General features: G+C 42.0%; 1 protein-coding gene across 1 annotated transcript in view; it reads left to right on the forward strand.

Annotated features, from left to right (window-relative positions):
- The first annotated feature begins 2034 nt into the window (after window positions 1-2034).
- DNAJC1 (DnaJ heat shock protein family (Hsp40) member C1) overlaps window positions 2035-14684 on the forward strand; it is a 259166-nt gene continuing 246516 nt past the window's right edge. The window contains exon 1 of the mRNA XM_001376748.4: window positions 2035-2573. Within this exon, the coding sequence (XP_001376785.2) occupies window positions 2406-2573 (168 nt within the window). The 5' untranslated portion in view covers window positions 2035-2405. The remainder of the gene's footprint in view (window positions 2574-14684) is intronic.

The raw sequence follows: 14684 nt of genomic DNA on the forward strand, positions 1-14684 counted from the left end.
TAGGCAAATTTTCATTATTCAGCATAATAAATTTGACTGTTAATTTGTATAAATTAATCTGACAAAATTAATATTCCTTCAATATGAACTCTTTTTTTCTAAACTGTTTATTTCACAAGGATATATTTAATCCTGATCCTAGTATAATTTTAAAATTAATGGCTAGTAATCTTACTTTACTAATAATTTTTATTCTTTCCTAATAATACATTTATTACTTAGTAAACTCTTTAAATTTTTATGACTTTTTAAAGGTATGTGGAATTAACATAACTGATTCACAGTATTAATTGTAATCTGTTAACTATTATTGTGCACATTATTAAATAAAGCTGAAGTTGATTAAGTGTTTTCAAAACAAGTGAATTTGTGTAATAAAAAATTTTCTACATTGACATCCTTACAACTCTGGGACATAGGTGCTATTATCCCCATTTTATAGTTGAGGAAACTCAGGCAGGCATATTTTGTATATGTTTTGTATTTCCTTATCTGAACTCACTTTGTTCTAACCCTCCAGTAGAATATAAGTTCCTTGAAGGCAAAGGTAATTGCATTTTAATTTTTGAATCCCTGATGCCTAGCATAGTTCCTGGCCCATGAAGAGCCTAATAAATACTTGCTGAATGATTAGATCAGTGAAAAAATGACAAGAATTTATTGGTGGTCTGGGTTTGCAGGTGAAAAATAATTCACCTCTGTTTCTTTAGTGAATCATCTTAATACATTAACAATATTAAATGGACCAATTTTTAATCTCAATACATTTTACACGTTTGTTCTACAGAAGTGAAGTGCCTCTCACATTGAGAAAAGATTAGTAAGGCACTAGGCAAAGACTGGATGAATGTATCAGAAAGATGTTTCACATTTCAAGTATTTTTCTAACCTTTGTCAAAGTTCTATTCTTAAAATGAGATATGAAAATTAGCCTTAATTCTCCAAATGGGACCAATTAGACTTCCTACTCTGCAAAGTTGAATAGGCGTTTTGGATCTTCTCTGAGGTTCCTCTATGGCTCTGGGAAACCAGGAACAAGAGTGAGCTGTGGGGTAAATGAAAGCGAAAGCAAGAGGGGGTGGGGGGCGGGGAATCAGGAGATTCTACAGCCGAAACGAGGAAGAACCCTCAGAAGAAAATCGACAAGAGCCTGTGGTTTGAGAGGAGAGGTGGTAAATAACTGAGAACAGAAATTGAGAACCTCCTAAAACTCCTATTATTCAATCTCTACCCTATGGAGGGGAAAGGACTACATTTCCCATGAGCCCGAGCACAAGCCTGCAACTCCCGTCATGCCACCATATGCCTCGGTCACTGTCTCGGTTTCTTTCTTTCCCCCGCCGCCGGCCCTCCTCAACCCCTTCTGTCTCTGTCTTCCTCTGTCTCTGTTTCTCCTTCGAATCCCAGAATTATAATTCAGGAATTTTTCTTCCTAGGCTCTACACCTAGGCTCCCACCACGCATCAAAGCTCACTTTCTCCTGCCTGCCCCCTAAGCCCACCTTACTTGGATCACCTAACCCTAACCTCCATTGCTGTTATGGGTGACTATTAAACATGGATCCAATCAAAGTCTTGTAGTATTATTACGGGGGTGGGGGGTAAAGAGAGGAAGAGATTGAATCTTTCCTTGAGGAGGGGAAACAAATCCTTGAAAGACCAGACTTGTCATAAAAAAAAAAAAGACAGCCACCTGGTATACCCCTGGGATCCTTCTTGAACTTGGGGCCAGGAGAGATTGGGAAACTGTGTGACATGACTAGATGAAGGCTCAGTTCCAAACCTTAACGATCTGGGAAAGGGTAAATATGTCAAGGAAGAGCGTTGGGGGAGGGGTAACGTGCCAGGTATCTTCCTTCAATTCCTCCAATTTCCCGCGTCCATTCAGGATTCTCTTTAAGGTCTGAGAGGCACGGGGGCGGGGCGGGCAAGGGGCCGGGGCCCGTGATCGCCTCCACCGTGTTCTGGGGGAGGCCGGCTTTCCCCCACTTCCGGCTCTGTCAGCCTCTCCCAGGGTTGCTAGGAGACGTGATTTCACCGGAAGCTAGCCTCCCTATAGGCTGAGGCGAAGGTAAGCCACGCCCCTTTCCTCCGCCTCCCCACCTCCCCGCCCCCAGCTCAGCCCTGCTGGCTCCCCCGGCCCCTCGGCCTAGCCGGAGAGTGTGGGTCGGCGGGCAGCAAGAGCGTGGGTCTTCTTCCTGCGTCCTGGGCTCTCGTGGCCTGAACTCTTGCCCCGTGCGTGGCTGTGTCCAGGTCTGACGTCTCTGTTCACCAGCACCGGCGCGCCCGCCACGTCCCCGCTCCGGTTCTTGTCCCCGGCGGGGAGGAGGCCCTCGCACGGCGCGGGGCGGTGCATCTCGCACTGAGCTCCGTGCGTGGGGAGTGAGAGAGCCCGGCACTCGCGCGATGACGGCCCAGGGTCCTGGGCTCTCGTGGCCGCCGCTGTTACTCCCGTTGCTGCTGCTTCTGCTGCAGACTGAGCCCGCTTGGGGCTGGGAGAACGCGGACCTGGAACTGTTCGACCTGGTGGAGGAGGTGCAGAGCAACTTCTACCACTTCCTCGGCGTGCAGCAGGTAAGCGGGGTCGCGTGGGCACCCACGCGTGACTTGGCTTCCCTCCCCCCCCACTGACTCTTTCTCTGCGCCATTCATCCCTTGGTTTTTCTCGGGGAACCTGCCCTATACAGGCTGCCACGCTCTAGAGCTAGCAGAAACCTGAGTGTACGTGGGTGTCTTCTCTTGGCGAGTGGGGAATCCATGGGGGATTGGGTCGCCCTGTACCCCCAACTTCGAGTGCCACTTAACTTCACCTTTCTGGATAAATAGGGGACCCTCCTCTAGCAAAGAAGCAGGCGTGCCCTCGCTTTCTAGCTCCCAGAGGGGCTTAAGTCACCCGGTATCCCCTTCAGGTCTGGCTTCATCAGTTCCATCCACCCCGTCTAAGGAATCCCTGCTCTGCCTCTCCTGCTTCTGTGACTTTACTGTCCTACCATTCTAAACCCTTTAGCAAGTAGGAAAGCCCTGGTGCCGGACCCATAATCACACATACCCTGATTTATCCAGTCCACCCTGCTGCGGAAGAAAATCTCACAAACTGGTGGCAGTGGTGTCCTGCTCCATGCATGATTCCAGAAGTGTGTGTGATCCCATGGCTCACCTAGTCTAGATCTTCACCCTCCCGTACCCTTTTCCTCATTCTTCCTTTTCTCTGTCCCCTTCAAAGAAGGCTTAACTTTGTTCCCAAGATACCTTCGCAGTGGGTCTGTCTCCCTTCCTTCCTTCCTTCCTTCCTTCCTTCCTCCCTTCCTTTCCCCCCTCCCTCCTTCCTTCCTTCCTTCCTTCCTTCCTTCCTTCCTTCCTTCCTTCCTTCCTTCCTTCCTTCCTTCCTTCCTTCCTTCCTTCCTTCCTTCCTTCCTTCCTTCCTTCCTTCCTTCCTTCCTTCCTTCCTTCCTTCCTTCCTTCCTTCCTTCCCTCCCTTTCCTTTTCTTTCCTTTCCTTCCTTTCCTTCCCCTCCCCACCCTCTCACTCCCTACACTGCCTTTTGCACAGTAGAGTGATTACTATAACCGGTTGAGGTTTGCCCCAAACCTAGTGTCATTTCAAAGCAGATGTGGCCAAGAGTACTCTTCTGCAGGAGATGTCTTTTTTCAGGGTAAAAGAGATACAGTGGGAAAAAGAATAGAAACTACCACTTTCTGCTAAGGACTAGAAGTTTCTTAAGGAGAAATTGGTTTTAGTTTGTTGGGCATTATTTGCTGTTTAGATTTTGTTTTGTTTTTCCTCTAGGGGGTGGGAGCTTAGGGGTAAATTAAGCAATTACGAATCATTAAGTATACACTGAGTACAGGTGCCTTCCAGGAACATTGATAATGCCTCTCATTCCTTTGGGGTATCCACCTTCTTTCCTAAGTTAGGAGGCTCATTATTTCTTGAGATGTGGATTTAGCCCACCTGTAAAATCCATTGAAGAGTGAAGAAAGTAAATTTACTACCTCTTTTAAGTGTGGGCAGGCAACACTTTTTTTCCTTACATAGGTAAATATAGTTTGCCTGAACTACTAAACTTAGAATAAGTGAGAATTTAATCTTCAAACATTCTGTTTTCATTCCATCATTGTATATATAGCACTTAATTGCCATGTCACCATAAGCTTAACATTCTTTCTTGCAAGAACCATGAAGTGTGAGCATTTCACACTTCAATCCATATGTGCTAGCTATTATGTAATAACTGTCTGTATGTTTATGAGCTGTCACCCAGTGCTACTTCCTGCTGTAGGGACAAAATTTGCCTCACTTTCAAAGTCTATGAACTTTCAATCTATGTACAAATAAGTTAATGATAATAAAGCTCTTGAAGCGAACTCTTAATGTCTAGAATATAGAAAGGGTTTAGAATTCATCATAGCTTTTTTAAGTGATTGCAAAATAGCATATATTGCTTTATGCATCATTTTACATGTTCTTTTCCTTGGCTTTTACCAACCGTAATACCAGAGATATATAAAGTCCTATACATATTTTGCAAAAGAGAATTCAAGTATACTTGCTGTATAATTCATATAAAATGTGTTCTTCTATGAACATACAGAAAACTAAACGGGGAAATCCAATCAGATATAAGAAAATGGGCTTTCGTTGATTTAGGATCCAAGTTATATAGTATAATTTAGCATATGGTATCATATAAAATTTCACCTATAATTTTATGCAACTTATTTTGCAAAGTTAATTAGGCAGGGGACAATTGGAAGCAGTCAACCATAATGGCAATGATGAGAAAATAAAGAAATGTAGGCAAATGGGGAGAGACTTATTTAAAATGGAGGTCAAAAATCTATAATATGGAGAAACAGAAGGACCCAGATAGATATTATAATTGCTAGCCTTCTAGTCCACTGTAATAGCAAGACTGGTAAAAAAAAAAAAACTGTTAGGAGTATTTTGCTACTGGGAAGGAGGACATGGTTGTAATAATTATTTAAATAATTATGGCATTTAAAATCAGATCTTGAAGTGATTAGGAGACTTCTTCAGTTCATTTCAGCAAATCAAAATTTTATTAAGTGCCTCCTGTATGCAGAGCACAAGCTCTATTGCTGGCTTTGGGAGCTCTAAATAGGTTAGATCCTGTTGCCAGGAATGGGAAGGGGAGGAGTTGATATTGCTCCAAGGAAGTAGTGGTGCTGAGCTGGCCTTTGCAGAATGGGTAGAATTTCAGAAAGGGTTGCTTCAGGAGAGCTGAGTAAGCCTAGGCTCAGCACTCTCAAATCACGGGATGTGTTTAGTGATGGGCAGGTAGACCAGGAGCTAGAGTTGGAAGAGACCATATTGGTCATCTAGTCCACTCCTCTCTGCCCTTATTTTATAGAGGTGGGAACAGTCACTAGAAAGTCACTTTCCAGAGATACCCAGGTAGGAAGTAGCAGTGCCAGCATTTGAACCCAAGTCCCCTTGATTCCAAATCTATCATTCAATAGGATTATAGATTTGGAACCAGAAAAGGCCTTAGAAATCATGTAGTTCAATCCCATCCTTTTGCCCACTGAGGGCCCAGATAAGTTGTGTCCCCAAGCCACAGGCAGGGAGTCCATGTTCCCACCAGTGTGCCTTTAGGAAGATTCAGGCCTGGAATGTTGCAATAAGTGGGGCAGTTAGAAATCAGAAGAGACTAATATTGCCAATTTTCCCCTCAAATTCTCTCTTAAATGTAATTTTCAGCCCAGGGTCAATATTATATTAAAATATCTTACAGCTAAACAAAGCACTTAAAGAGAGAGTTGATGCGGGACTCTTCTATTAATTAGTTGGTCTTTTGTCTCCCCCACACCAGGAAGGTGATGATAATCCTCTTCTTAAGAGCCTTGCCAGGGTGTTCCCCTTATCCACACTGCTTCTTCCCTTCAGTAGATGACCAAGTTCTATTCCGCCATCATACCACTGGGAAGCTACTTGCCGAGTATTCCTAAAGTGCAGGTTTCTTGTTGGGCTTCAGGGCTGGGTGTATATCGATTGGGGAAAGAGAGGAGGGGATTGGCCAATTAGGTGTCATATAGCTTTGACATTATGTTAAAAATAGAGCACAATTCCGGTCTAGTCTGGCTTTCAGGAAATTATTTTGGATTTTTTTCCAGGGAAATTGACTTGGTTTAGATGGAAGGAACAGGGAGAAGGGAAGGGGAAAATGCTTTGGCAAAATATTTTTTTGCAGAGTGCCAAAATTCTGAAAACCCTAAGCAATGTTACAAAGGGGCTACCTTTTGTAGTCCCTTTCTCAGGGTATAGAACCTGCTAGGTGGGGTCATTCAGGTACTTAGAGGGGCTATCGAAGTCACATGACATCCACATTTTTGCATATTTGGTCTCTGGGGATTCAGGCTTTTTATATTCTTCAGGGGGTCATGGAGCATCATAATGCTCAAAGAATTTAAGTTGAGGGTTACCCAAAAGGCACTGGAGGTACTGGTGGCATTTAGCAGGTGAAAACACCAGATACATAAGAAATGACTGAGGAAAGCTTGATGTCAGGAGTGTCATCCCTGAAGATATGATGGTCTGGTAACATGGTAGGTGATATAGCAACAGCCAGCCTTCATGCTATGCTGGCATCTGTGTGATGTCAAGAGAACACGAGGAAGACCCACCAGGATGTTTGGTAGACACGCTGTAGGGAACTTAAAGGAGACACGGAAAAGAGCCGGGCAGGCCTGGCAGGCAAGGAGAGGTTATAAAATCTGCCACACTGAAACGAATCTCGGCATTGATGAGGTCACAGATCCAAAGAAGACCTGGCTACCATCTGCAACCCTAAAAAATACAGAATTCGAACTCTCCTTTGATTTGTAGCCTTAGCAAGCAGAGGGGACTCCAATTTTACAGTTGCCCATTTATTTATATAATAACATGAAGTGCTGATTATAAGATGTCATTAGCTGCTTTCTCATGTTGCCAGTTACTTTAGGCCACTATTGAGATCAATGAGAAATATGATCCATTTCTCTCCTATTTTGCTTACATTTCAATTGCCTCTTGAAACTTCTGCTGACCCACAAAGGCAGGTTCCTGGTAGCAAATATGGTACCCCTACAATATGCAGACGCATTCCAGGCTCTGGGAAGGTGTAAAGTGGGGAGGAGGCCTGCCCACTGCCTGCAAATTTTTTTTCCTTTTAAACATTATTTTATTTGATTATTTTCAAACATTATTCATTAGAAACAAAGATCATTTTCTTTTCCTCCCACCCCCCTTTGGCGATGCGTGATTCCTCTGGGTAGCACATGTGTCCTCGATCAGAGCTCATTTCCATGTTATTGGTTTTTGCATTACGGTGTTCATTTAGAGTCTTTCCTCAGACATGTCCCCTCCATCCCTGTAGTCAAGCTGTTGCCTTTCCTCGATGTTTTTACTCCCACCATTTGTCCTCTGCTTGTGGGGAGTGTTTTTTTCTCCTTGATCCCTGCAGGTTGTTCAGGATTACTGCATTGACACTAATGGAGAAGTCCATTACGTTCGATTGTACCACAGTGTATCAGTCTCTGTGTATAATGTTCTCCTGGTTCTGCTCCTCTCGCTCTGCATCACTTCCTGGAGGTCGTTCCAGTCTCCATGGAACTCCTCCACTTTATTATTCCTTTGAGCACAATAGTATTCCATCACCAGCATATACCACAATTTGTTCAGCAATTTCCCAATTGATGGGCATCCCCTCATTTTCCAGTTTTTAGCCACCACAAAGAGCACAGCTATGAATATTCTTGTACAAGTCTTTTTCCTTATTATCTCTTTGGGGTACAAACCCAGCAGTGCTATGGCTGGATCAAAGGGCAGACAGTCTTTTATCACCCTTTGGGCATAGTTCCAAATTGCCCTCCAGAATGGTTGGATCAGTTCACAACTCCACCAGCAATGAATTAATGCCCCTACTTTGCCACATCCCCTCCAGCATTCATTACTTTCCTTTGCTATCATGTTAGCCAATCTGCTAGGTGTGAGGTGATACCTCAGAGTTGTTTTGATTTGCATCTCTCTGATTATAAGAGACGTAGAGCACTTTTTCATGTGCTTATTAATAGTTTTGATTTCTTTGGCTGAGAACTGCCTGTTCATGTCCCTTGCCCATTTATCAATTGGAGAATGGCTTGGTTTTTTGTACAATTGATTTAGCTCTTTATAAATTTGAGTAATTAGACCTTTGTCAGAGGTTTTTGTTATGAAGATTGTTTCCCAATTTGTAGCTTCCCTTCTAATTTTGGTTACATTGGTTTTGTTTGTACAAAAACTTTTTAATTTGATGTAATCAAAATTATTTATTTTACATTTTGTGACTCTTTCTATGTCTTGCTTGGTTTTAAAGTCTTTCCCTTCCCAGAGGTCTGACATGTATACTATTCTGTGTTCATGTAATTTACTTATAGTTTCCTTTTTTATGTTCAAGTCATTCACCCATTCTGAGTTTATCTTCATGTAGGGTGTGAGGTGTTGATCCAAACCTAATCTCTCCCACACTGTCTTCCAGTTTTCCCAGCAGTTTTTGTCAAATAGTGGATTTTTGTCCCAAAAGCTGGGATTTTTGGGTTTGTCATATACTGTTTTACTGGGGTCACTTGTCCCAAGTCTATTCCACTGATCCTCCTTTCTGTCTCTTAGCCAGTACGAAATTGTTTTGATGACCGCTGCTTTGTAATATAGTTTGAGATCTGGGACTGCAAGACCCCATTCCTTTGTATTTTTTTTCCATTATTTCCCTAGATATCCTTGATCTTTTGTTCTTCCAAATGAACTTTGTTGCCTGCAAATATTTGAGCTTTTGTTTATTTTATTTATTTATTTGTTTGTTTTTTTAAAACCCTTACCTTTTATCTTAGAATCAATACTGTGTATTGGTTCTAAGGCAGAAGAGTGGTAAGGGCTAGGCAATGGGGGTCAAGTGACTTATCCAGGATCACACAGTTGGGAAGTGTCTGAGGACAGATTTGAACCCAGGGCCTCCTATTTCTGGGCCTGGCTCTCAATCCACTGAGCTACCCAGCTGTCCTCCAGTTTTGTTTATTTTCATAGCAACCTATAAACTATTTTTTGTTTACTCCAACTAGTATTTTCAGACATCAAATGTCAGATTTTGTATTTGGCAGCCCTTCTCAGGTAGGTGTGAGAATGATGGATCCATGAGGAGCTGGGATTGGTAGTGGTTGCTTATGGAATAAATAAATCTGACTTTTCTGTTGGGTCCTTTGTGTGCTTTTGATTCTTAGCTTTTATGCCCCGTTTCCATTTGCCAGTGGAGTTAAAAATTTAATAAACTCTGGTAATTGAGAACAAGAAGTGGGAAAAAGCTCTAAAGTAATAGATAATATTCCTAGATTGTATTTTCTTTAGATTGTCATCATCACAGGTATTTCTAACCCTTCTGATGACAGGATTTTATGAAAGATAAAACCCTTTTTTAAAAAACCCTTACATTATGTCTTAATAACAATTCTAAGACAGAAAGGCGAGGGCTTGGCAAATTGGACTCGCCCATGGTCACAAGAGCTAGGGAGGGTCTGGGGCCAGATTTAAAACTAAGACTTTCCCACCCCAGGCCTGGCGCTCTATCCGCTGTGATACCTAGCTGCCTCCACATAATATCCTCTTGTGCTAATGGGAAGATGTGAGGCTAGACCTGGGATTTTATTGTTCTTGGGAATCCTGATAACCTAGAGTCTTTGGAGGTTCCCTGCGACACTGATAGGTTAAGCGGTTTTCCTAGGATCACACAGCTAGTGTGTGATTAGTTGAGACGGGTCTCGAACCCAGGACTTCCTGGCTTCAGAGATGCCCTCTCTGTCCACTATTTCGTTACCACATGTGTCAGTATTAAGATGGATTGATTTTACTGGGGACGCTGAACGTGGCAGAGAAGGAGGTTGCCTGAGTGTCAGCTTGTGAGAAGCCATTGTGTGTTTACTTTCTTCTATCTAATATCTATTTTCTTAATTTCATGCACGTGTTGGTTGCTCTTCTTCCAGTTGACCATCAGAACATTTTTGACGTCTTTTCTCTACTGTATACCTGATACTGATTAAAATTCAAAGAATCTAGGATGGTAGCCTGTCCTGAGGAGTCTGTGAGGTCCTCGCCACGACAGGCTGGGTTTGAACTCAGATCTTCTTCGCTCCAGGCCTGCAGTGCTACCCACTTCATCACCTGGCTGCGTAAGAGGTGTAGTAGCTATGTCAAGAATAAATTTGTTTTTCTTCTGTGACTTGTAAAGTGGGTCCGAAGAAAGGAGCCTCGGACGTGTTTTAAGCACCGACGGCATCTTTGGATATTTTCTGTGGTGACATCTTTGAAGCGGTACTCTCTGTTGTATCCAGAAATTCTGGCGTCATGGTTTGGGTTATTTAAATGTCCTGTTGCTGCGTAGCCACATCCCCTACCACAGGCATGGAGGTGACTGGATCTCGTGGAGGTACAAATCCCCACGCAGGATAAAAAGTCAGTACCCTGGCCGTGTGGATAATGAAGACAGTGAAGAGAATATCATCAATGATGGTTATGTGAAGTTGAATTCCGTGTCAGAAGCAGCATATTCAAAGATGAATATTTTAGTGTTTCTATGGGCAACTTGGTGGTGCCGTGCACAGAGTTATGGGCCTGGAATCAGGAAAACTCATCTTCCTAAGTTCAGACACTAGCTGTGACCCTGGGCCAGTCACTTAACCCTGTTTGCCTCCGTTTCCTCATCTATAAAATGGCAAGCCACTCCAGAATCTCTGCCAAGAAAACCCTAAATGGGGTCCCAAAGAGTCAGATGCTGAAAAATAACCGAATAATGAAAGTATCTATGATCTCATTGATTTGTGGGTTCTACTTCTACTAGCATAGATTGGAGCCCATCTCACTTTTCTCAGTCTTTCTGTGCATCCCTATATACAGAACTGGGAGTCCTCCTTAGGGTACCTTCTTAGAGATGTGGGGCCTTGTCTGACTTTGGGACATCTGTCAAGTCCGAAGGGTCTTTTATGCCTCCAGGTGTCCAAGAAGCCATGTCTATAGGGCCTGAAAGACAGCAGGGGCATGTATGAAGGAGAAACGGAGAAAGACTCAGAATCTTTGACTATGAATCAACATTAGAAAGCCTATAGCCCAGCCCTTCACCTAATATATAGGCAAAGTCGTAGTTTGGTGATTGGAAACTTAGTACCTCATGAAGCATCCTGCACCATTTTGCAGACCTCTTTAAAAGAGTTTTCTTTATGTTGGACTGAAAATTGTTGCCTGATATCATCTACCTATTAAACCAACATCTGCCGCTGCAAAGATAATGTCTGTTTCTTCCTGCACGTGCTGATCAATCTTAATTGGTCTCTTGTCTATCTGTTGGCCTGTCTCTCTTCCCCTCCTTTCTTCCCTCCCTTCCTTTCTCTGTCCCCCTATCTCCCCATCTCTCTGTCTCTCTCTGTCTGCCACTCCTCTCTCTGTCTCTCTCTCCCCCTTTCTCCTTCTCCCTCTTCCTCCTTTCTCTCATATCATTTGGTATTTTGCTTTTTCCCAGTTGTATGTAAAGCAGTATTTGATGTTAGTTTTCTAAAATTTCGAGTTCCAAATTCCCTCTCTCTTTCCCCCTCCCTGCGTGATGTCATGCAAAACACATTTCCATTTTTGGTCATGTTGTAGAAGAAGATACATATAAAAAAGAAGAAAATAAAGCAAAAAATACATTTCAATCAGCATTCAGATTCCTATCAGTTATTTTTCTTTTATTTTAAAAAACCCTTACCTTCCATTATAGAATCAATATTATGTATTGGTTCCTAGGCAGAAGAGTGGTAAGGGCTGGGCAATGGGGGTCAAGTGACTTGCCCAGGGTCATACAGCTAAGAAGTGTTTGAGGCCAAATTTAAACCCAGGACCTCTCATCTCTAGGCCTGGCTCTTAATCCACCAAGTGCCCTCTCCCATCAATTCTTTCTCTGGAGGGGGATGAAATTTTTCATCCTGAGTCCTTCATAATTATTTTAGATGGCTGTATTGCTGAAAATAACTAAGTCATTCATTGTGTCTCATCTTACAATAGTGCCATTAATATGTACAATAATCTTCTGGTTTTGCTCACTTTACTTTGGATCAGTTCATGTAAGTCTTCCCAAAATCCTCCTGCTCCTCATTTCTTATATACACTGTTTTTTCAAATAATCATGATAGCTGTCATGCTGCCCTAAGTCTAGTCTTTTCCAAGCTAAGTATCCCCACTTCTTTTAACCACTTTTTATGTGATATGGGTTTCAATTCCCTTTGCCATTCTCGTCCCTCTTTCTATATGCATTCTTTTGTCAGTATTTACTTTTTAAAACAAGGCACAAATAAAATTTTCCAAATTAAAAATAAATACAATAAAACGAGGCACCCTGAACCACACACAATATTCCAGGTTTATTTCCACCAGCAAAGAATGGAGGAAGAACCCTTAGATCCTTTATTGTGGCTCTTCAGCAGCCACATCAAACTTTTGGCTAACAGTAATGAGTGAATTTGTGTAATGTTTTATAGTTTATAAAGCACTTCACAAATGGGATCTCTTTGAATCTTCATGGACTTCAACCAAACCACAGTTAGATTGATTAGTTTGATTGTCAATTATAGTAAGGAAATTAGAATATTGATTAAGATGTTGATTAAAGTAAGATATTTGATAAATGGATCTCTGAGGGTACAAGCAAGGTAGAGAGCAGTTCGTGAGACCACAATTTGGAAGGAAGAACACAGGGAAAGGTTCTGTCAGTTGGTGAGGTCCTCCGACTGACTGGGTCATGGTTGGACTGGGTCACTCACTCACTGGGCTTTGGTTAGTGAGTTTGCTCTCACTCTGGCTTCTGTTGGAGACAGGCATCAGAGACTTTACTCTTGGCTGGTGAAAAGGAAGAAAGAACTCTGAAAACCATCTGAAGAGGGTTTCTACTTTCCTGATTGAGAGGAATCACATCTAAGAAGAAGCTGGTAGATCTGCTTTGCTGGATAACAGTTTTGGAGGAGAAAGATTGAAGCCGTTTGTCTGGTCTCTGGGCAATACCAGGGTTACCAGATTGTTAGTTAGCAGCCGCCATCTTGGCTGACTGAATTTATATGTACTTAGAGAATCTTTTTATCAAATTAAGTTAATTGAATAAGGATTTTGGGTAGATTTATGGTCAGATAGCTTTTAGGGTTTTAGTGTCAGTGTAGTTTTAGTGTAGCCAGAAAAACAGAAGACTCCACTGTGAGGTATCCACTGTGGATGTAGCAGGTGGGCAGAGACAATTCCTGGTTAGTGTTCAGATTTTCTTGTTATTAATCCTTATTTTCATATTATTAAACATATATATATATATATATATAACCTTCTATATTAACCTAAGGAAGGGAAGCCACTCCTGGCTTTCCTTCAGAGAGGAGAGTTAAAAGGTACTGTTGTGGACAACAAACCAAGAATCTTATTACGTCCTTCTCCTCACAACTCTAATTTATCAACATTATTTCTTCACAACCAAGACCTCCAAATCTTCTCAGATAATTGCTTTTTAAGCTTAAATCTCTAATGCTTTGTGCTTTGACTTAAAAAATCAACTGCATGAGTGTCATATTTTGTATTTATTATTCTTTAAATTTAATATTAGATTTGGCTCATTGTTTTTTACCTGTCAAAGTCTTTTTAGCTACTGATCATGATTCAACAGATCAATTACCCTTCCCAGCTTTGTGCCTTTAGCAATTCGGAAAATTATCATAATAACTCCAGTATTTTATATTGTACAAAGTACTTTTCTTACAACAATCCTGTGAGGCAGGTAGTTTTATTATTCCTCACTATATAAATGAAGAATCTGAAGTTGAAAGTTTTAATTACTTTCCATAGCCAGCCAGGTGGCACAATGGATAGAATGTTGAACCTAGAGTTGGAAAGACCTGAATTCAAATGCAGCCTTAGACACTTAGTAGTTCTGCAAACTACTGAGCAAATTATTCAACCTCTGTCTGCCTCAGTTTTCTTAACTGTAAAAGGAGGTTAAAAATGGCACCAACCTTAGGATTGTTGTCAAAATAAAATGAGATGATATTTGTAAAGAGGTTAGCACAGTGCCTGGCACCTAGTAGCTACTTAAAGTACCCTTTGTGCCTTACTTACTCTTTCCCTCCATTCCTTCCTTCTTCTCCTCCTCCTTTCTCTCCCCTTCCTTCCTTTCCTTCTCTCCTTCCTTCCTTCATGGTCAGAGTGTTCCCTTGATACTAGGACACGGTGCCCTAAACCAAACCAAACATTATAGATGTAATTCCATCACAGGTATAATAAAATTGTTGCCAGCTTTGTTCTGAATACTGTCTCTATTAATAAAAATGACATTCACTTTTTTGACTGCTGTAACTGACTATTCCTTCAGCAACCTTAATTAACACCTTCTGTGTACAGTAGGGCCTGCAGGAGAAAAGTAGATTTTTCAATAAGCTCCCTCAAGGAGTCCTGTGAGGGAATAAAATACTGCCATGATAGATGTGATTTTTCAGCCAGGGTCCAGCCAGCTCTGTCCAAAACATCATGCCAATGAACTGTGAGTGACCCCAACTCCTGTCCATGAAAGGCACTTTGCTTCATATTTAAAAGAAAACAAGTTATTCAGCTGCCCTTTAAAATGTACGAGTCATGCGTGCATCCCTGGGTTGGTATAATTTC

Source organism: Monodelphis domestica, chromosome 5 (assembly GCF_027887165.1).
Source record: "Monodelphis domestica isolate mMonDom1 chromosome 5, mMonDom1.pri, whole genome shotgun sequence".
Classification (NCBI taxonomy): domain Eukaryota; kingdom Metazoa; phylum Chordata; class Mammalia; order Didelphimorphia; family Didelphidae; genus Monodelphis; species Monodelphis domestica.